This window comes from Acartia tonsa, chromosome 8, assembly GCF_053477335.1.
Source record: "Acartia tonsa isolate MP-2025a chromosome 8, ASM5347733v1, whole genome shotgun sequence".
NCBI classification, from domain to species: Eukaryota; Metazoa; Arthropoda; class Copepoda; order Calanoida; family Acartiidae; genus Acartia; species Acartia tonsa.
In genome coordinates, this window is record NC_137267.1 from 39,014,787 (window position 1) to 39,035,876 (window position 21,090).

General features: G+C 34.0%; 3 protein-coding genes across 4 annotated transcripts; all 3 read left to right on the top strand.

Annotated features, from left to right (window-relative positions):
* The first annotated feature begins 876 nt into the window (after positions 1-876).
* Positions 877-3,182, top strand: LOC145326925 (ankyrin repeat and MYND domain-containing protein 2-like). Its single transcript, XM_080170374.1, has 3 exons — positions 877-1,276; positions 1,579-2,341; positions 2,773-3,182. The coding sequence occupies exons 1-3, from the start codon at positions 909-911 to the stop codon at positions 2,905-2,907; spliced, it is 1,266 nt and encodes a 421-aa protein (XP_080026500.1). The 5' UTR covers positions 877-908; the 3' UTR covers positions 2,908-3,182.
* A 9-nt stretch (positions 3,183-3,191) lies between these two features.
* Positions 3,192-6,442, top strand: LOC145326605 (selenoprotein H-like). The gene is made up of 3 exons (XM_080169976.1): positions 3,192-3,299; positions 5,300-5,421; positions 5,918-6,442. The coding sequence occupies exons 1-3, from the start codon at positions 3,192-3,194 to the stop codon at positions 6,030-6,032; spliced, it is 345 nt and encodes a 114-aa protein (XP_080026102.1). The 3' UTR covers positions 6,033-6,442.
* Positions 6,443-6,773: 331 nt separating this feature from the next.
* Positions 6,774-21,057, top strand: LOC145326926 (uncharacterized). 2 transcript variants are annotated; one of them, XM_080170375.1, is made up of 11 exons: positions 6,774-6,949; positions 7,450-7,551; positions 13,358-13,445; positions 13,794-13,820; positions 14,115-14,308; positions 14,648-14,726; positions 15,078-15,153; positions 15,399-15,518; positions 16,107-16,183; positions 20,441-20,509; positions 20,694-21,057. In XM_080170375.1, the coding sequence occupies exons 1-11, from the start codon at positions 6,798-6,800 to the stop codon at positions 20,931-20,933; spliced, it is 1,224 nt and encodes a 407-aa protein (XP_080026501.1). In that variant the 5' UTR covers positions 6,774-6,797; the 3' UTR covers positions 20,934-21,057. The 2 variants fall into 2 exon arrangements, with proteins under 2 accessions (XP_080026501.1, XP_080026502.1); XM_080170376.1 differs by lacking the exon at positions 14,648-14,726 and having other exon boundaries at positions 15,080-15,153.
* The last annotated feature ends 33 nt before the right edge of the window (positions 21,058-21,090 follow it).

The following is a 21,090-nucleotide window of genomic DNA, read 5'->3' on the forward strand; positions in this document are numbered from 1 at the left end:
ATCTAACTTCTTTATTTTGATGTCTTACTAAGAGTTTTTGCTAATCGCCAAATTTCTCGAAGCAGAAAAGAGTTGTCAACTCGTTTTACACAATATTTATAAAAAAACCTTTTCATTTATAAATTTTGTAATTGTACAAAAATTATTTATTAGTTGATTTAGATAGTTTTGAATTTTTCTTTAAGAATATCATGCAAAAAAAGGGCAAAAACTGAATTTCTTGTAAATAAAAATATGTTTTGTAAATTGTTGCACATCCTGTTATTTATTTTGGCGCAAAGTGTAAGCATGCAAGGAAAGGATTATGCGCGATTTTAAGATTATAATTGTAGGGAATAACTTTTGTGATTATCTTTTGTTATAAGATGAAATTAGAAAGCCGAAAGAATTTTCTAGATTAATTTTATCTGATTGCATGATGTTAATATGTAGAGTATTATTGATTTTCAGCTATATTAATACGATAAATTTGAATTTTATTTTTCAGTTGATCATCTAAATTGTATATAGAATAACATATTTTTTTTTGGCTAATATAAAGTATTTTAGTAGCAATAGTACTTTTTAATTTACTCTGTTTGTCTATCCGCCGTCCGTATCGTTTATTATTTGGGAAATTTGATCGATTTTTTGAGTTAGACTTCTAGTATGTAATATTTATTGGTGAGACAAATCTCGTTAGGTCCTTTGGTCTGTTTGTAATATGATACAAAAGACTTTACTTGGATACGAGGCCTCGTGATTTTACATTTCATTTCTAACAATATCTACTATTTTTTCTTTGTTGCGACTATCCTAGACATCGCTATTATATAACCTATATAACACGTTCGATTCTTCCATTCACTATTGTTTTGTGCTCCGTGTCTCATGTATGTTGTCATCCTTGTTTTGTTTCAGAATACGGTATGGACAACGATCAAGCAGTAACAACTGATACTGTTTCTAACGGAGCTGTAAATGTAGATTCTCATAATGTTGCTGAAAATGAACAATCAATGGACAAAGAAACCAAAAAAGAGGAGCATCCTATTTTCAAGCTCATTGAAGAGGGAAACATAGATGCCGTCCAAAAGCAGATTGACGTTGAGGGTGTCAGCATCGAGACTGAAGACTCCCACGGCATGACCCCACTCATGCACGCCTCGTGGAAAGGAAGGACTGATATTGTGGAGTTTTTACTGAAGCAGGGTGCTAGTCCCAATGGAGGAAATCATGAGCATGATTATACTTGTCTACACTTTGCCGGATTGGCTGGCAGCACTGAAATTTGTAGGTAAGGAAATACTTATTGAAAAAGAATTAAAAATCGCATTCAGTTTTATATTTTTCTTGTTTAGGTAGTTTTTAGTATTCTAAGACTGATTCTATTATAACATATATTTTTTTGTACCATCATTTACTCACTTGGGAAGCAAAACATGAAATGTTCAAGATGCTTTTTTCTATATCTGTTTTTCCCTGCCAATTTCTATTTAATTCTAATAACTTACTATTGTTCGAAACATGTTATATTCGTCAACACTTTGATTGGATATTACGACTATTTAACGTTACAGAGACTTTTTTCTGTTCTAGAATGTTGCTAGAGGCAGGTGCAAAGGCATATCATACCAACTCTGTAAACAGGACAGCTGCTGCAATGGCAGCATTTGTTGGCAACCACAGCTGTGTTGCCGTCATCAACAACTTTGTGTCGAAAGAAGAGGTGTGGTGCTACACCAGGAAACAGCCTCTGGAATCTGAGCCTAAGCTTCCTCAAGAACTTGCAAAGTCTGTGTACAAAATAGTTATGAGTATGAATACAAATCCTGTTAGAATTGGTCTTATTTTACGAGAAGAGCCTAAATTAGTTGAAAACATTAAGAAGGTAGCAAATGTACTAGAGCTTATGTCAGATAAACAATTTAAAAATCGTCAAGATGTCAATGAAATATTGAGCTTAAAATTCCATATTCTCCATTACATTCTGAAAGGCATTATGAAGGAGAAAGAGATTGATGAGAAACGTACTGAAGAGAAAAAGACACCGTTCATTGATAGGTGGATAAAAGGAATGCTTTTGGGACGGGATACTGATGGCTTTGCCGCCTACCAAGAGAATTTCTTACGCCAGGGTGTCAAAGAATTTCCCTTCCCTGAGTCGCAGCTGTTTAAAATGTTGGTAACAAACTTCTCACATTGTAAAAACTACGGCGAAGGACAAACGGCCGCGGAATATATCAATGCTGCGTTTAATGGACAGAAGGGGTTCAAGGATTTTGAGAATTGTGCCTCCTGCGGCGAAGAGAAGGCGGAAAAGAAATGTTCAAGCTGTAAGGCTGTTTTCTATTGTGATCAGGTAAGAGACTCATTTGTTAAGCGAAGCTTTCCCTCATAAATAGTATGTCAGTATGTCTACAATGAATAGCGTTAAATTCCATTTTAAAGTAGGCAATGGTATGTACTCTTGGGAAGTTTGTATGACTAAATACAAATCTTTGCTAGAAAGTTGGGGTGTCCTTGCTGTTCTGACATTGAATGATCACATTTCTGACGTAAGGCGATTTCTTGTACAATTGAGTATACAGTTACAGCTTATTATCTTTTAATGTAGTCTAGTTGCAAACTTTTATTTTTCTATTTCTGACATAAAGTAATAAACAAACTTCCAAAAAAAATCTACCCTCCTTCATTATTTTCAAATTAAGGTGGGGGGGGGGGGGGGTGTTGTTGCTGTGCTTGACCTTACACTTATAGGGAAACCGCTGATTTTTATATTATGTAATTTAGGTTTGCCAGAAACTGCATTGGTTTATGCACAAGAAATTTTGCGCTGCTATGAAAATTCAACAAGAAAAAATGGATGCATTGAAAGAACAAAATGAAAAGAATGACAAAGAAAGTGCTAAATCACAAGCTGCTTAATGGTCAAATTTACAAATAATCTTACCTATTTTATTCTGTAGGCCATTTCTTGAAATTACTGATCTCTTTGAAATGTTGGTTTTAAAAAAATCTTTTTCAAATATAATTACATACCTAAATGTTTTTAATTGTATAACTATTATATGAGCGTTTGTGATGTATTCGTTTTATGTAGTCTACTTATTTAACTATAAAATAATAGGTACCCTAAATGTTTTTCTATGATATAAAATAAAAATGTATTCTTGTTTTTAAATTTATGATAAACTTGCAGATCGACTAAAATGCCTCCTAAAAGAGGTAAGCGTGCCGCCCCAAAATCGGCTGCGGCCGAAGCTCCGGCAGCTAAGAAAGCTGTTCCTGCAAAGAAAGATGAGGTGAAGGAGGCTGAGGTAGGTTGAATATCACCATCTTACAAATCGAAATATTTAGAGCATTAGAAAAAGCTAATTACCTATGTATAATATGATTTTCTCCTTTAAGGAAGAAGACTAGGGGGGGGGGGGGGTGAAATATTTTGCAGCTGGGGGGGAAAAATAAATCTTGCGCAAAATATACACCGCCGTGCTTGTTGTAAACCAAACTTCATATAAAAAAAGTTAAATCCCTGAATCAGTGATCCGGAGCCGTATTTTTCGTAAAAAACGGCTCCGACTCCAGATTAGCTAAAATGATTTTTTAAAGTAATATTATAATTTGGCAACGGTCTATTTTCATATAATAAACTAAAAAACAATTGTTACTTAACAACACACATCCTTCTACTTTTATATAGCTTTAATCAAATATAAGCAAAATATTTTATATTTATTTTATCAAATCCAATAATGAACATAAATTGATATTGAGTTTAAGGTAGGAGCCGGAGCCGCATCAAAATTAAACGGCTCCGACACCCTGTTGAAATGTTTAATTCGTTCATTGAGTGCTGCATAATAAAATCTTAATTAAGAAACAAAATACTTTACAAGTTTACATACTGGACGTAAAGGTTACGCCCCTAAAGGCCTCTAGAGTCTAGGTGCCATGAGGGGAAGAGGTATTACCTACTTTCAATTTTAGATTGGTAAAGATAATAATTTGGGTGTCATTTTTTATAGTAACTTTTCCACTAGGGAGGTTGGTGTTACTCTCATCTAAAATCGATACAAACTTTCCCAGTAAATTTTAATAGCTACAGTGCTAATTAGTGATGGCAATCCGTCGAATTTTTGGGCCGGATTCTTAAAGAATCCATCAAAAAAAGTGGCGGATTCCGGATTCTTATTTTTGGCGGATTCGGATTCCGGAATCTAGCAATATTTTAAAAGAATTTAAAAAAAAATTAAGTGCTACATATGTCCTAAAAATCAATGTTCTTGGTGTTCTCTATAATTCACTTCCGAGAATCGAACCAGATTTTAAAAGATATTATATAAAATGATGAAAATCTTTGCCTTCAATGTGGAGGAGTTGAAAGAAAAAACTCAAGACGCTAATTTTAGCCTACCAATTAAGAATCCGGAATCCGCTATTAAAAAACGGATTTCGGATTCCAAAATTGGGCAGATTCCGGATACGGATTGCCATCCCTAGTGCTAATATCAGTCTAGTGGTAAGGGATAGCCAAACATTCTGTTACTTTTGTTTAAGGAGTGTAGTGTGACATATTTTTTTTTGCATTAGGCCGAAGCAAAGAAGGCTGAGGATATCGTGGAAAGTAGTAACGGTGCTGATGCTAGTGCTCCAGAGGGACAAAGTGGCATCATAGTCACCATTGAACACTGCAAATCCTGACAGGTAAGGTTATTTCAGTTATTAATTGTAATTTGTTAAGATTTGTCTAGTCGCATTTAGATCTATAGGGATCTTAACAATAACACTTTATTTTCATTAGCAGACAAGTAATAAAAAACCAGCATTGTTTGGTAAAGGTATTATCAGGGGTGTATATTCTGCACAAGATTTATTTTTTTTCCCCAGCGACAAATTTTTTTTATTTTTTTCCCCCCCCCCTAGTTTTTTCTCACCAAGTAGGGGGGAAAATGGAAAAATATTCAAAGAACTTATATTTTATTTATTTTTTCCCCCCTACCACACATTTTTTTTAGTTTTTTTTACTATTTTTTTTATTTCCCCCCCCCCCCCCCCTGAGCCGGGGATCCCATGCAGAATATACACCCCTGGGTATTATTTAGCAAAATACATTACAAAAATACCAAGAAATTCATTTATAGAAGAAATAAGGGGGGGGGGGGGATAAAGCAGGGTTGGCAAAGAAGAGAAGAGTTCTAAATTTTTTCTGAATTGAAATACTGATATGTCAGTCTCGCCGTTTTAGATATTTAAAGTAATGCTTTCTAGGCAGGTATTTAATATTTATATCACATTTTACTAATAAAAAACTTTTAAGGTGTACAAGAAGAAAGCCAACGAGATCGTTAGCTTTCTTCAGAAGGAGTTTCCCGAGGCCACCTTTAATCTGAATCCTGACAAGCCCAGGAGCAAGGCTTTCAACATCTCTGTAACCAAACCAGGAAAGGATAAATAGAATGAATGTAGATTGTAGAACGGTATCTATCCGTCCTTTTGTTTGAATCCTGAGATCTCGTAACTGTCGTACTGATTAGCCTGTGTTGCTTTTCAAAGGATTTATACAGAAAAAAAATATATTGGAAGGTAGATTACCTACCCCTTCGTCTATATGGTCGAAGCGACCAGTTATTATAAAATACTTGATAATGCCTCTGGAGATGGTTGATTAAATGAACTTTTAATGTATTAAGCCGCAATGCTGTTTCGGCTGAGTTAAAAAACTAACACCAAATTGCCAACTAGTGGCATTTTTTTCATTTTGGTCATAATAATGTTTACTTTAATACTAGAAGTAAAGTACAAATATACTAGAGGTAAAATCAGGGTAAGACCAGTATTTTATCAGTATTTTATATATAGAATAATTTATGGAAAGAGATAATTTTAAGAGAGATATTTTATGAGTGCTGCAATATATCCCTTTATCCCTGAAACTAGGCAAAGACGAAAAGGAGGAGGTCTGGGACGGACGCACCAAGGGTCCCCCCAGGAAGGAGAAGTTCCCCGAGCTTGACGACGTCCTAGCCATGGTTAAGAAGGCTTTGGAATAAATCAACAAATCGTATCCTTATTTAAACATAAAATAGTTAGGGCTACTATGATAAATTAAATGAAAATCATGTAACTTTTAATTTTGATGAACCCAAGTCTTAATTATTTAGATACTTGTTTAAAAAGGAGCTTTTAAACCATTGACGAAATTCTTTAAAATCTCATTTACATTTTGTTATACTGTGTAGTTTGGTAGACTATAATGATAGACAAGCAGATAAATTGTTGATACTGTTTGTCTTGATGAAGTTAATTTCACCATTCTACATGAATATACATATCCCCCAGTACCTGTCAACGTATTATTAAGTACCTACCTATTTCATCAAACATTTTATGCAACTAAGACAATTGGTATTATCCCTTCAATGGCGTTTTGGACCAAACATTCCTCCCCTCATTTTCAAGATTTTAAAAAATAGGCTATCTTGGTCCATAATAAGCATTGCAATGCAAATTGATTTCTCTTTCTCATTAAGTTTATAAATGGTCCACTAACAGTTGAAGGGATATCACCAGACAATTCAGTAAAGAAACCTATTAACTGTAAAATTCATTCTTTTTGCTAGTCCTCATGAATCATGATCATGTAAAGTAATTTTTCTAACGTATTAAAAAATCTCATGTACCTTAATATTTGACTTAATTTAGGGAAAACTTGTATTTGGAAATATTTTCACTTCATATATATCATCTTATTTTGTTTCATTCTTATGTAAGTCAACATTTGATTTTTAATTTACAGATAAATGTAAAAAAAAAGAATGTCAAGCGAGACAGAATTGGGGCTAGTGGGCCAGGCGGTCAACCTGAGCGAGGACCAGTTAATATCTCTGGTTAAGGAGCACAACAGTATTTCAGGACAATTGAGTTGTCCTATCTGTCTACAGCTTTTTAACACTCCTTCTAGAACCAAGTAATTTACTTTTATTTTAATTTTGAAATTTCAGGCTTAAAAACAATCCATAAATTATGGTCAACTATAAAACTTAATTTGATCAATATTTGGATCATAGAAAGAAAACGGGTTACGTCGTATTAACACAGTAGCTTTTGATAGGTTATTTTAGGTAAATGTTATATTGATTGCCCGCGGGGCCGCAGTGTTATGAAATTTGCACCGCAGGGGCTAGAAAAGCTATTGCGAAAATACGACGAAACCCGCCGCTATTTCGGTTTTTTCCCCATGATTCAAATATTTAATGTTTGGTACGGTTAGGTTCTGTTTGTTTTGTATTATAAGAAAAACACAACAAATTTATGTGTTCGGGGGGACTTGTTGATACATTAATTGGTATGAATCTTGAGCACCTTCATTTGGTTTCAAATTGCCTCTTTACTAAGCTCTAATTAGAGAATAATAACAACGATAACTTGTAATCTAGAAAATAAAGTTATCGAATATTTTGCTTTTAGATGTGGTCATCTCATCTGTAAAGACTGCATTACCGACCATATACATAAGAATGGCAAAAATGTTAGATGTCCGCTTTGTAATCAAACCAATCTTGCCAAAAGGTAAATTAATTTAAAACTAACCATTATGCGAATGAAATGTAAAAATAAGGGGGGGGGGAGTTTGTACAGTTAAAGGAAATGAAAATTCAGTATCAAATTTTGCCCTGGCCGTTTGGGCTTGTTTTTATGGTTATCAACCTGATTCTTTTTGTAAACTCTCTTATATGATTGGATCTACCTGTAAAACTTTGAAAATTGAATTTTGGGACTTTCCCTCTAGGGGCTAGTTGGGCAAAAGACCCCCCAAAACACTAAAATTTTAAGTTTTGAGCTTATTTTTTTTAAGATATCGAGCTGATTTTTTAAATGGAAGCTTTTATTGCATAAATGATTAGATTAGCCATCCCATACATATTTCATTTTTGCACTTTATTTCTAGGGGCTTGTAAGCTTAAAACTTATAAATTTTGTATTTGGGGGGTTGTTTTACCCCAAAAGCCCCTAGATGTAAAGTGCAAAAATGAAATATGGGGTGGCTGATCAACTCATCTGTGTATTAAAAGGTTCCATTAAAAAAATTAGCTCGATATCTTAAAAAATAAGCTCATAACTTTTAAAATTTTAGTGTTTGGGGGGGGGGGGGTCTTTTGCTCCACTAGCCCCTAGAGGGAAAGTCCCAAAATTCAATTTTAAAAATTTTACAGGTAGATCCAATCTTATAAGAGAGCTTACAAAAAAAATTAGGTTGATAACTATAAAAACAAGCCCAAACGGCTAGGGCAAAATTTGATACTGAATTTTCATTTCCTATAACTGTACAAACTTCCCCCCCCCCCTTGCTCTTTCTTAAAAAAATCTGTATTCTTTCGAACCATTTTTATAATCGATTTTTTCCCCCCACTGTTTTCCTACTGGCTGTTATAGTTAAGGGGGGGGGGGAAGTTTTGCCACTTTCGCTTACTCCGTGATTATTGGGCTAGGTATTAAAGTTAGACTATAGGTTATTTGGGATAAAAGTTTACTTTTGGGTAGTAGCTCACGTATTTTTAATCATTTTTTGGATAACCCTACCCCCTAGCCCCCCGGGGCTCAAAAACCCCCTAAAAATGAACCTAACCTTAATTTTCTCAGGAACAATTTGACCAATTGAGATGATTTTTTAAACTTAAGCTTTTATGCTTATAAACTAACTTCTAGTTTAGAAGTCACCCCCCTGCCGCCAACCCCTAGCCCTCCGGGGCTCCAAAAAAAACTAAAAATGAACCTAACCTTAATTTTCTCAGGAACCATTTGACCAATAGAGATGATTTTTTAAACTTAAGCTTTTATGCTTAAAAACTAACTTCTAGTTTAGAAGTCACCCCCCTGCCGCCAACACCTAGCCCTCCGGGGCTCCAAAAAACCCTAAAAATGAACCTTACCTTAATTTTCCAGAAACCATTTGACCAATAGACATGATTTTTTAAACTTAAGCTTTTATGCTTATAAACTAACTTCTAGTTTAGAAGTCACCACCCTGCCGCCAACTCCTAGGACTCCGGGGCTCCAAAAAACCCTAAATATGAACCTAACCTTAATTTTCTCAGGAACCATTTGACCAATAGAGATGATTTTTAAAACTTAAGCTTTTATGCTTATAAACTAACTTCTAGTTTAGAAGTCATCCCCCTGCCGCCAACCCCTAGCCCTCCGGGGCTCCAAAAAACCCTAAAAATGAACCTAACCTTAATTTTCTCAGGAACCACTTGACTAATAGAGATTATTTCTTAAACTTTTAAAGTTTTTATGGTTATAAACTAACTTTAAGTTAGAAGTCGCCGCCAACCTCTAGCTCCCCGAGGCTCAAAAAAACCCTAAAAATGAACCTAACCTTAATCAAAATTTCTTATTTGAAGAGTTAGAGGTACATTTATTAAACCAAATATGCTTTTTTTTGGATGTTATTGACATATTTGCTGAAAAAATTAGAATCGGCTTCCAGGTTCAGGTGCTGCAGGCCTCCAGGTCCACTTTGGAGACAGGTAAAATTAAAATTTCTTATTTGAAGAGTTAGAGGTACACTTATTAAAACAAATATGCATCTTTTTGGATGTTATTGACATATCTGCTGAAAAAATGAGAATCGGCCTCCAGATTCAGATGCTGCAGGCCTCCAGGTCCACTCTGGAGACAGGTAAAAATTAAAATTTCTTATTTGAAGAGATAGAGGTACACTTATTTTAAAACAAATATGCTACTTTTAGATTTTATTGACATATCTGATGAAAAAATTAGAATCAGCCTTCAGGTTCAGGTGCTGCAGGCCTCCAGGTCCACTCTCGACAGGTGAAAATTAAAATTTCTTATTTGAAGAGTTAGAGGTACACTTATTTAACCAAACATGCTTCTTTTGGTGTTATTGACATATCTGCTGAAAAAATTTTAAATCGGCCTCCAGGTTCGGGTCCTACAGGCCTCCAGGTGGACACTGGATAGGTAAAAATAAAATTTCTTATTTGGAGAGTTAAAGGTTAACTTATAAAACAAACTATGCATTGTTTTTGATGTTAATAACATACTTGAAGATAAAATTTAAATCGGCCTTTAAGTTCAGGTGCTGCAGGTCTCCAGGTCCACTCCTGAGACAAGTAAAAATTAAAATTTCTTATTTGAAGAGTTAGAGGGCAACTTATAAAACAGAATATGGATCTTTTGGCTGTTATTACTATTTCTGGAGAAAAATATTAATTTGGCTCCAAGTTCAGATATTCACCTGGCCAGCTGCAACCAGCGGTCACCAAGACGCAGATAAAAGTGTCCATATCAAAAAGTATCAATGAATATGATACCTAACATGTCTTAAAAAACAAAGAAAAAAACAGCGAAATACTGAAAATAACCCCAAAAAGCCATCTGGAAGCCTGCAGTACCTGGAGGCCGATTTTATTTTTTCTTTAAATATTGTAATATTATCCAACAAGATGCTTATTTTCTTGTGAATTGACCTCTAACTCTTAAATTAAGAATCTAAATTTTTTCATGTCTAGAGTTGAACTTGAGGCCTGCAGCACCTGAACTTGGAGGCCAATTTAAATTTTATCTTCAAGTATGTTATTAACATCAAAAACAATGCATAGTTTGTTTTATAAGTTAACCTCTAACTCTCCAAATAAGAAAATTTATTTTTACCTATCCAGTGTCCACCTGGAGGCCTGTAGGACCCGAACCTGGAGGCCGATTTTAATTTTTTCAGCAGATATGTCAATAACATTTAAAAAGAAGAATATTTGGTTAAATAAGTGTACCTCTAACTCTTTAAATAAGAAATTTCAATTTTTACGTACCTGTCTCCAGAGGGGACCTGGAGGCCTGCAGCAGCTGAACCTGGAGGCCGATTATAATTTTTTCAGCAGATATGTCAGTAACATCCAAAAAGATGCATATTTGGTTTAATAAGTGTACCTCTAACTCTTCAAATAAGAAATTTTAATTTTACCTGTCTCCAGAGTGGACCTGGAGGCCTGCAGCACCTGAACCTGGAAGCCGATTCTAATTTTTTCAGCAAATATGTCAATAACATCCAAAAATAAGCATATAAATTTGGTTTAATAAATGTACCTCTAACTCTTCAAATAAGAAATTTTAATTAAGGTTAGGTTCATTTTTAGGTTTTCTTGAGCCCCGGGGGGCTAGAGGTTGGTGGCAGGGGGCGTCTTCTAAACTTAAAGTTAGTTTATAACCATAAAAGCTTAAGTTTAAGAAATCATCTCTATTAGTCAAGTGGTTCCTGAGAAAATTAAGGTTAGGTTCATTTTTAGGGTTTTTTTTGAGCCCTGGAGGGCTAGGGGTTGGCGGCAGGGGGATGACTTCTAAACTAGAAGTTAGTTTATAAGCATAAAAGCTTAAGTTTTAAAAATCATCTCTATTGGTCAAATGGTTCCTGAGAAAATTAAGGTTAGGTTCATATTTAGGTTTTTTGGAGCCCCGGAGGACTAAGGGTTGGTGGCAGGGGAGTGACTTCTTAACTAGAAGTTAGTTTATAAGCATAAAAGCTTAAGTTTAAAAAATCATGTCTATTGGTCAAATGGTTCCTGAGAAAATTAAGGTTAGGTTCATTTTTAGGGTTTTTTGGAGCCCCGGAGGGCTGGGGGTTGGCAACAGGGGGGTGACTTCTAAACTAGAAGTTAGTTTATAAGCTTAAGTTTAAAAAATCATCTCTATTGGTCAAATGGTTCTTGAGAAAATTAAGGTTAGGTTCATTTTTAGGGTTTTTTTGAGCCCCGGAGGGCTAGGGGTTGGCGGCAGGGGGGTGACTTCTAAACTAGAAGTTAGTTTATAAGCATAAAAGCTTAAGTTTAAAAAATCATCTCAATTGGTCAAATTGTTCCTGAGAAAATTAAGGTTAGGTTCATTTTTAGGGGGTTTTTGAGCCCCGGGGGGCTAGGGGGTGGGGTTATCCAAAAAATGATTAAAAATACGTGAGCTACTACCCAAAAGTAAACTTTTATCCCAAATAACCTATAGTCTAACTTTAATACCTAGCCCAATAATCACGGAGTAAGCGAAAGTGGCAAAACTTCCCCCCCCCTTAAATCAAGATTATATCTGTTATTAATATATTCTTGAGGGAAACCTCCATAGGAGATGTGTTTGAAGGATACGTTGTTGCAAATAAATCCCTTAAAAATCAAAAAAAAAAACTTACATCTTTACACTCATACCTAGTAATGTTACAAGATTTGCTAAATCAATTATGTAATTTTTTGAAACTATCCCTATCGATACTCTAAGCTTTGTTCTGAACATCTGATAAATCATAAATACGTAAAGATTAGAGGATTTTTTCCCCCGGCTTTTTTTGAAATTCAAGTAGTGCAGTTGCAATTATTATGCCTTTTGGTGAAAAAATACTTGTGTTAAAATTTTAATCATTTTGGACAAGTATTATGCCCAGTAATTTCACTTTGAAATTTTGACGCCCCAGTTATGTGAAAAAGTCACCAAAGTCAATAGCGCAGCTGTGGAAGCACGTGAATTAAGCACACACAAATAGACATTTCACATCCATCTGTAATAAAGAACAGGTTTGGTAGAATTGAAGGGTAAAATTAAAACCCCCAGAATATAATAAACTCTGTAATGAAAAATAGAATCTTATTTACAAGAAATAAATAAACACAAAGTAAACATAAAAATATATTCTTGATATCTTAACAACTGACTAAAAATCTTCATTTGTTATCTTAAACTTTTACTGTGAAGGTTCCTCCTGGTCCTGTCGTCATCTCACAGCAGCCACACTTTGGTATAGTTGTAATTTGTTATCAATACCTAAAAATACAATTCTTATCATTATGGGGGTAAAAAAATCATTGCATTAGAACTATGGCTTCATGGTGCTCCCTAAATAGGTCTTGAGGAGTAGAATCAGGAATTTTTGAATTTTTTAGAATATCTCGTTCCTAGCCTGAGAAAAGTTCAAAAATCCTAAAAAACGCTATTTTTGAAAATTGGCCAATTTTTAGAGGTTTTTTGAACTTTTCTTAGGCTAGAAACGAGATATTTAGAAAATTTCAAAAATTCCTGATTCTACTCCTCAAGACCTATTCAGGGAACACCATGAAGCCATAGTTCTAATGCAATGATTTTTTGACCCCCATAAGGGGGGCGTCAAAATTTCAAAGTGAAATTACTGGGCATAATACCTACTTGTCCAAAATGATTAAAATTTTTACACAAGTGTTTTTTCACCAAAAGGCATAATAATTGCAACTGCACTAGTTGAATTTCAAAAAAAGCCGGGGGAAAAATCCCCTAGTAAAGATAAAGGTAAAAGACAAAGAAGGATAAATCAAGTTATGAGTAAAATATGGTTTTGTCTTTTCAGAAGTTTGGTTGAGGACAAACTTATGAAAACCTTGGTTTTACTATATAAAGAACTGTTACAAGCTGAAAAGAAAGATTCTTCAGATCAGGTTTGCTTTCTGATTTTGAATTGTTAGATAAACAATGGACGGTAAATATATTAATGAAAATTCCTAATGATGATCAATAAAAAATAACATCTTCTGTATATTAAAAAGATTTAACAATACTAGTTTAGAACCAGACAATCACAATACAATAAAAATACCCAAAGTTTTAAATCAACGAATAAGAAAACGTGTAATTCATGCCATATGTTTTTGTATTGACTTGATTTAGATTTTTTATGTACCACAGTACCTAATATAAATGTTTTTCATGAATATCTCATTTTTTTCTTATTTGACTATAAAACTATATACCTTTCAATATTTTATTAGATTTTTTGTTTATTTCAGTTGGATGTAACCTCTCTTAGAATACCAAGGAATAAAACTAATTTGTTTAGTACAAATTAAACAAGACTAAAGTCCTGTATAGTTACATTGCACTATACAAGAACGTTAAACTATTTTCAGAAATGGCTAATGAAACTGGAAAGTAAAAAGGTGTGCTGGGAATATTTTCAATGCTTGAATCCTAATGTTCTTTATATCCCTCAAGAAATGTGATGATTATTGTAGGATATTTTCCCCTAAAAAATTTAATTGTTATTTTAAAAAAGGATTATTGAGACTTAATTTATAATTTAGCCAAAAAGCAAATAGTTTTTATCTAATAGAATTGCAAGCAGAGAGAGTAATGGTAGTCCATTCCGCAGGAAAGCAGACAAATCACTGAAAAACAAATACAAAAGTATCGCAACGTATGTCAGAAATAAGCCAGTCAAAGATGAGAGCACGATAATTTTCCCCGGGGAAAGATTGTCTGGAGATGAATCAGAGGATACAGACACTGAAAATATTTTCTCCAGGTAGTTTTCTTAAAATTAAGCAACAGTATGTTTGTGTGTGTATCTGTACCGAAAGATCTCGCCAACCGCTTAATCGATATGCTTGTCCTTTACAGAATAGCTTCTCATAGGACCTTGAAAGGTTAATAACTATTTTGGGGGAGTGTAACAACACCCTGCCAAGAGAAATCGCCCCTAGTTAAAAATTAACCCCCCCCCCCTTAAAAAAATATTCTGCTCATTTAGTTTTGAAACTCATTAAATGAAAATGTTTGTAGGTTCTACCGCCTGATTTTAGAGATTTGCTTACACTTAAGTTACAGGTAGCAAACTTATCAAGAAAAAAATATGTTTTCATAGATTATCAGATCCAGGATCAGAGGAGCCTTTACCTAAAAAGAAGGCCCTTGATATGAGAAGATTAAGCTCCATCAAAGCAAGGAATGTTATTTAACAATTTCAAAATTATCATATGCGTTATCTACTTTCATTTTGTAATTTTATTCGAGGTTTTCTTGGTTTTCAAAATATTTGAAGGAAAAAAATGAGTGTTTATTTACCAAACTACTAGTCCATCCCTCTATTTCGTTCACCAAGGAACACAACAAAATACGGGATATTTGCTTATTTTGGAAAATACTTACCCATTGAGTTATAACTTGCAAAGTGGCATTCATCAAGGGGTTAAGTTAAGCGATTGATTAGTTTGTCTTTTTCTATTCCATTATTTTTTTGCTTCGATACTTATGGATTTTATAATCCTTTTTATACTATTAATTAAACATTGATCAGACAAGCCTTTGCGGATTTATCAGACCTGGACCTATTAAGCCAAGCACCCCCTGGCCCAGCAGAATCTACCCCTACAGGAATGTTTATAAAGTTTTGCCTGTTGCTAAATTTTTTAAGTCAACAATGCAATACAATGATGTTTGTTTTTCTTTTTCTAATTAGAAAATACATGAACTTTGGGGAGATCCCTAATAAGTGCTTAAGACTTAAAATGCTTTCAATATTCGAGGGGAAGATCAGTTGAAATTACCATAAAACTCGTAAAGGTTAAAGCTGCAGTTTATGCTTGATTTCAGCTATTATTTATGAACAACCATGCCAGGAACTCCATCTGGAACACCTGTGAGTACACCGACCACACATACCAAGGCAGGTTCAGGTTCTACACCCGGCACTGGTAGTTCCGCGGTACCTACTAAGAAAAAGTTTTTCAAATCAGGTAGGTAACTAAAAAAATCTTAAAGTAGTTTCATAAAGGCATTGAAGAAGTTTAGAGACTTTTGAGAGGAATTTTGAATTTTAGAGGCTTCGCTTTTATTATTAGATTATCCTAAAATGGCCCTAAAAAGTCCATCGGTTAGGCAATTACACAGATCTTGTTTAAGTAGAGAAAATAACTTAGCTACTTAATGAAATATATTATGTTATTGTAAAATATTTTTGTTATTTTATCATGAACTAGCTTCGGATGAATACATCAATTTTCAAACATTCTGTTTTTTTTTAAGGTCTACTATCATCTATCAGGGAGGGAAGGGGACATTGGGTTGTTTATTACATTAGTCCCCAAAGTTTTGTAAGAACGTTTTCATTTTATAATTATTCTTATTAAACAACTTTAGGGACTTATCTTGAATTTTGATTGGTTGATTACATTATGTTGAGTTTTCAAACGTTTCAACCACAAATTGTAAGCTACAGAATGGATTTTGTGTATAATTATAATGGATGTGTATCAATTTATTGACCATTGTCTTTCCCCTTTAGATCCATGCACTTGTATAGTATGATCTCATATTTTATGAAGGTCCCTCGCCCGGAGAGAAAAGAATAATGAGATTGGAAAAGAAGAGATTAAGCCGGGAACCTTCCCCCGCTCCAATGGTAAGAATTTCTCTTGGTAGAAACGAAGCTTTATACCATAGGCGTCCAAGGGGGGGGGTAATGGGCCATTTGGCACCCCCAAACGATTTTGGGGGTGCCGTAGGCACCCCCAAAATTTTGTGAACAATACCCCCCCCCCCAAAAAAAATAAATGTTCTTTAAAAAATTTTTTTTTGGGGGGGGTATTTACCCCCCCCAAATTGAATGTTCTTAAAAAAAATTTTACTGAAATTTTTTTTTGGGGGGGGGAGGGGGCCTTTATAAGGGCTAAAACCATCCCAGGGATCTATGATGTAATTGTAAAGCACTGAAGATTCCATAAAATAGATACCTAACTAAGTTAAATATTTCATTAAATAATGAAAAAGAATTTCTATAGGCGATTTCTTTTGGGAGGATGTCAGGGTGTCTCAAAACTAGTTATAAAACTTACCAGGACCTATAAGACGCTTCACTTTAAAGTATAATCATATTAGTTCATTGGTTAGTGAGTTAAGGGGGGGGGGAAGTTTGTACACTTATAGGAAATGAAATTCAGTACCAATGTTTGGGAGGGTCGTATGGGCTTGTTTTTAAAGTTATCAACCTAATTCTTTTTGTAGGCTCTCTTATATGACTTGATATATACGTATTTCTTTGAAAATTGAATTTCGGTACTTTCCTTCTAGGGGCTTGTGGAGCAAAAGACCCCCCAAAACACTAAAAATATGAGTTCTGACCTTATTTTTAAAGATATCGACCTGATTTTTTCTTTATAATACTTTTTTAACATACCCGAATCAACGAACCATTACAGATTTCATTTTGGGACTTTCCTTCTAGGGGCTTGTGGAGCAAGAGACCCCCAAAACACAAAAATATGAGTACTGGGCTTATTTTTGAAGATATCGACCTGATTTTTTTTTATAATACTTTTTTAACTTAACCGAATTAACGAACCATTACAGATTTCATTTTGGGACTTTCCTCTTAGGGGCTTTTGGAGCAAGAGACCCCCAAAACACAAAAATATGAGTACTGGGCTTATTTTTGAAGATATCAACCTGCTTTTTTTATATAAAAATAATATTTAAACATAACCGAATCTACGAACCATTACAGATTTCATTTTGGGACTTTCCTTCTAGGGGCTTGTGGAGCAAGAGACCCCCAAAAATCATAAAAATATGAGTTGTGGGCTTCTCTTTTAAGATATCAACCTGATTTTTTATATAAAAATACTATTTGAACATAACAGAATCTACGAACCATTACAGATTTCATTTTGGGACTTTCCTTCTAGGGCTTGTGGAGCAAAAGACCCCCAAAAACACTAAAAATATGAGTTCTGACCTTATTTTTTAAGATATCAACCTGATTTTTTTAGGAACACTTTTTTTAACATAACCGAACTAAGAAACCATTACAGATTTCATTTTGGGACTTTCCTTTTAGAGCTAGTGGGGCAAAAGACCCCCAAAAAATATTTTTAGAGATATTGAGCTGATTTTTTTCATGAAAACTTTTTTCACATGTTTGAACTAGGTAGCCACTAATAATTTTATTTTGGCACTTTCCTTTTAGGGGAAAGTAGGGTAAAACACCTCCAAAACAAAATAAATTGAGTTCTCAGGTTATCTTTAAAAATAAGCTCAGAACTCATATTTTTAGTGTTTTGGGGGTCTTTTGCTCCACAAGCCCCTAGAAGGAAAGTCCCAAAATGAAATCCTTAATGGTTTCTTAGTTCGGTTATGTTAAAAAAGTATTATTTTAAAAAGATCAGGTTGATATCTTTAAAAATAAGCTCAGAACTCATATTTTTAATGTTTTTGGGGTCTTTTGCTCCATAAGCCCGTAGAAGGAAAGTCCCAAAATGAAATCTGTAATGGTTCGTAGATTCTGTTATGTTCAAATAGTATTTTTATATAAAAAATCAGGTTGATATCTTAAAAGAGAAGCCCACAACTCATATTTTTATGATTTTTGGGGGTCTCTCGCTCCACAAGCCCCTAGAAGGAAAGTCCCAAAATGAAATCTGTAATGGTTCGTAGATTCGGTTATGTTTAAATATTATTTTTATATCAAAAAAGCAGGTTGATATCTTCAAAAATAAGCCCAGTACTCATATTTTTGTGTTTTGGGGGTCTCTTGCTCCAAAAGCCCCTAAGAGGAAAGTCCCAAAATGAAATCTGTAATGGTTCGTTAATTCGGTTAAGTTAAAAAAGTATTATAAAAAAAAATCAGGTCGATATCTTCAAAAATAAGCCCAGTACTCATATTTTTGTGTTTTGGGGGTCTCTTGCTCCACAAGCCCTTAGAAGGAAAGTCCCAAAATGAAATCTGTAATGGTTCGTTGATTCGGGTATGTTAAAAAAGTATTATAAAGAAAAAATCAGGTCGATATCTTTAAAAATAAGGTCAGAACTCATATTTTTAGTGTTTTGGGGGGTCTTTTGCTCCACAAGCCCCTAGAAGGAAAGTACCGAAATTAAATTTTCAAAGAAATACGTGTATATCAAGTCATATAAGAGAGCCTACAAAAAGAATTAGGTTGATAACTTTAAAAACAAGCCCATACGACCCTCCCAAACTTTGGTACTGAATTTCATTTCCTATAAGTGTACAAACTTCCCCCCCCCCCTTATTGTATTTTTATGTTCTAAAGAATGAGATACTACTATATATTTGAATAGTAGTGGCGCCCTTAGCATCTAAGAACTCGTGTTTTCTAAAGGGTAAAAAGGGAGGAGAAAAATAGCCTAAAACCACTCAAAGGATTGACCTATAATAGTGTGGAACCATCATGGGATCTATGTGAAGCTTTCCTAAAAAGGAGAACTCAGTATTAAAAGTAATGAAATCTGAAGCTATAGTCAAATAAACCTTACTTACTACTTTATGTTATAGGATAGTACTTATTAACTTAAAGGAAGCCTGCAAGAAATACCACGCTTTAACAGCTTCTATAACAAAAAAGTTCTAGGCATTTTAAAATCACATTTTATGTACAATGGAAATTTTGAAAGAATTGCAGTGCTCATGTTGAAAACTTTAAAATTAAACTACGTGGCCTAGAAACAAAATTATAAGCTTATTTTTGTCATAAATTTAGGTTTCCAGTAACTAATTATATTTTTACAATAAAAATACCCATTTTTATAGTCAAAATCATTAAAAAAAATTAAGTTTTACTTGCGTTGTACCGAATGTACTGTAGCCAATCAGAAGGCTGAATCAGCTTAACAACCAATCACAGCTAAGCTTGTATTAGTTTACCCCTTTGTTTCCGCTATGATTTTCATTAAAAAATGCAATTTAAATCGATTTTTTTTCACAGATTTTGACTATGAAATGTGGTGTTTTTATTGTAAAAATGTAATCAGTTACAGGCAATCTAAGTTTCTGACAAAGATAAGGTTATAATTTTATGTCTAGGCAACGTAATTTAATATTGTTTTTTCTTTTATGAGCATTCGAAATCTTTCAAAAATTCCATTGTACATAAAATGCTATTTTGAAATGCCTAGAACTTTTTTGTTATTGAAGCTGAAGGCTTCAAATTTGGGGTATTTGGTCTACTTGTGGCAGTCTTTCAGCAGTTAAAGCGTGGTATTTCTTGCAGGCTTCCTTTAAGTTAATAAGTACTATCCTATAACAGGCTTCAAATTTGGGGTATTGGGTCTTCTTGTGGCAGTCTTTTAGCAGTTAAAGCGTGTTATTTCTTGCAGGCGTCCTTTAATAGATTAGGTAGGTGCTTTTTTTACATAATTAAATTACCCCCCCCAAAAAAAAAGCTTGGACGCCCCTGCTTTATACAATTTTGGTCCATCGCGTCGGTACTGCGTACTATCCATAATGATTTGAAAGAATAATGAACATCTTTTCTAGGCAAATAAAAGTTTAATTTATTTTGTTTACAGTGATATCTAACTTCCTATTGTTATCATCCTCCCCTCTCATTTACAATTTATTACAAGCGGAGCATTTCTATAACTAACACGGCAACGTAGTGTCGATTGAAAATTCTCTTTGATCTTAGCACCTAGTTTATTGTCATACTAGTGGCTGCGCCATTAGCATCTATGGGCTCCATATTCAAAGGGATAAGAAGGTCATAAAGGTAGTCTAAAACCATTCCAAGGATTATGAATAGAAAACCAGCCCAGGATCTATGTAAAGCTTTCCAAAAAAGGAGAACTCATTTAGTGGTAATGAAATCTTAAGCTTTAGACAAAAAAAACCTTACTATTTTATTTTATACGGTACTTGTTGAATTAGGATTTGGTAACAGCAAGCCAAGCAGTTGATGTGAATGATACATTTGACAAACTTTTCTTTGAGAAAAAGGTAGATTTTTATTTGAAAACAATATTGACAAGCATTGTACACTGCACTTTCTTTCTAAAAAATATTGTGAAGGCTCACCACTCAGTCTTCGCAAAAAGCCAGTGAATTAAAAAATATAGATGTATCAAATAAACGTCTGACAATAAACAGTAACTTATTAAGGTAATTTTCTATCACTTTTCAGAAACCAGAAGAAAAGAAATCCTCACTAAAGTATATAACATCAGAAACTAGTCTTGAAGAATCCTCGTTTGACAGTGAGGGAGGTGTAGGGGCAGATATTATCAAGAAGCTTCGCTCTCAAACTCCGTCAATCGATGAATCAACGCCAAAACAGGATAAAAAGGGTTCTGCAAGAAAATTGTCCATGAGAGGCCGTAGAAATAAGGGTGGCGGTAAACTTACTAAAACAGGCAAAGATTGATACATTAAATAAATAAAGAAAGCAGGGGTGTATATTTTCTAACCTAGTTTTTTTTTGCTCTGGGAAGGGAGTAATATTTATATGAAAAAAAACACCCATGTTGGAAGGTTTTATTTAAAAAAAATAGATTCTAAAACTTATCGAATCTATTTAAACT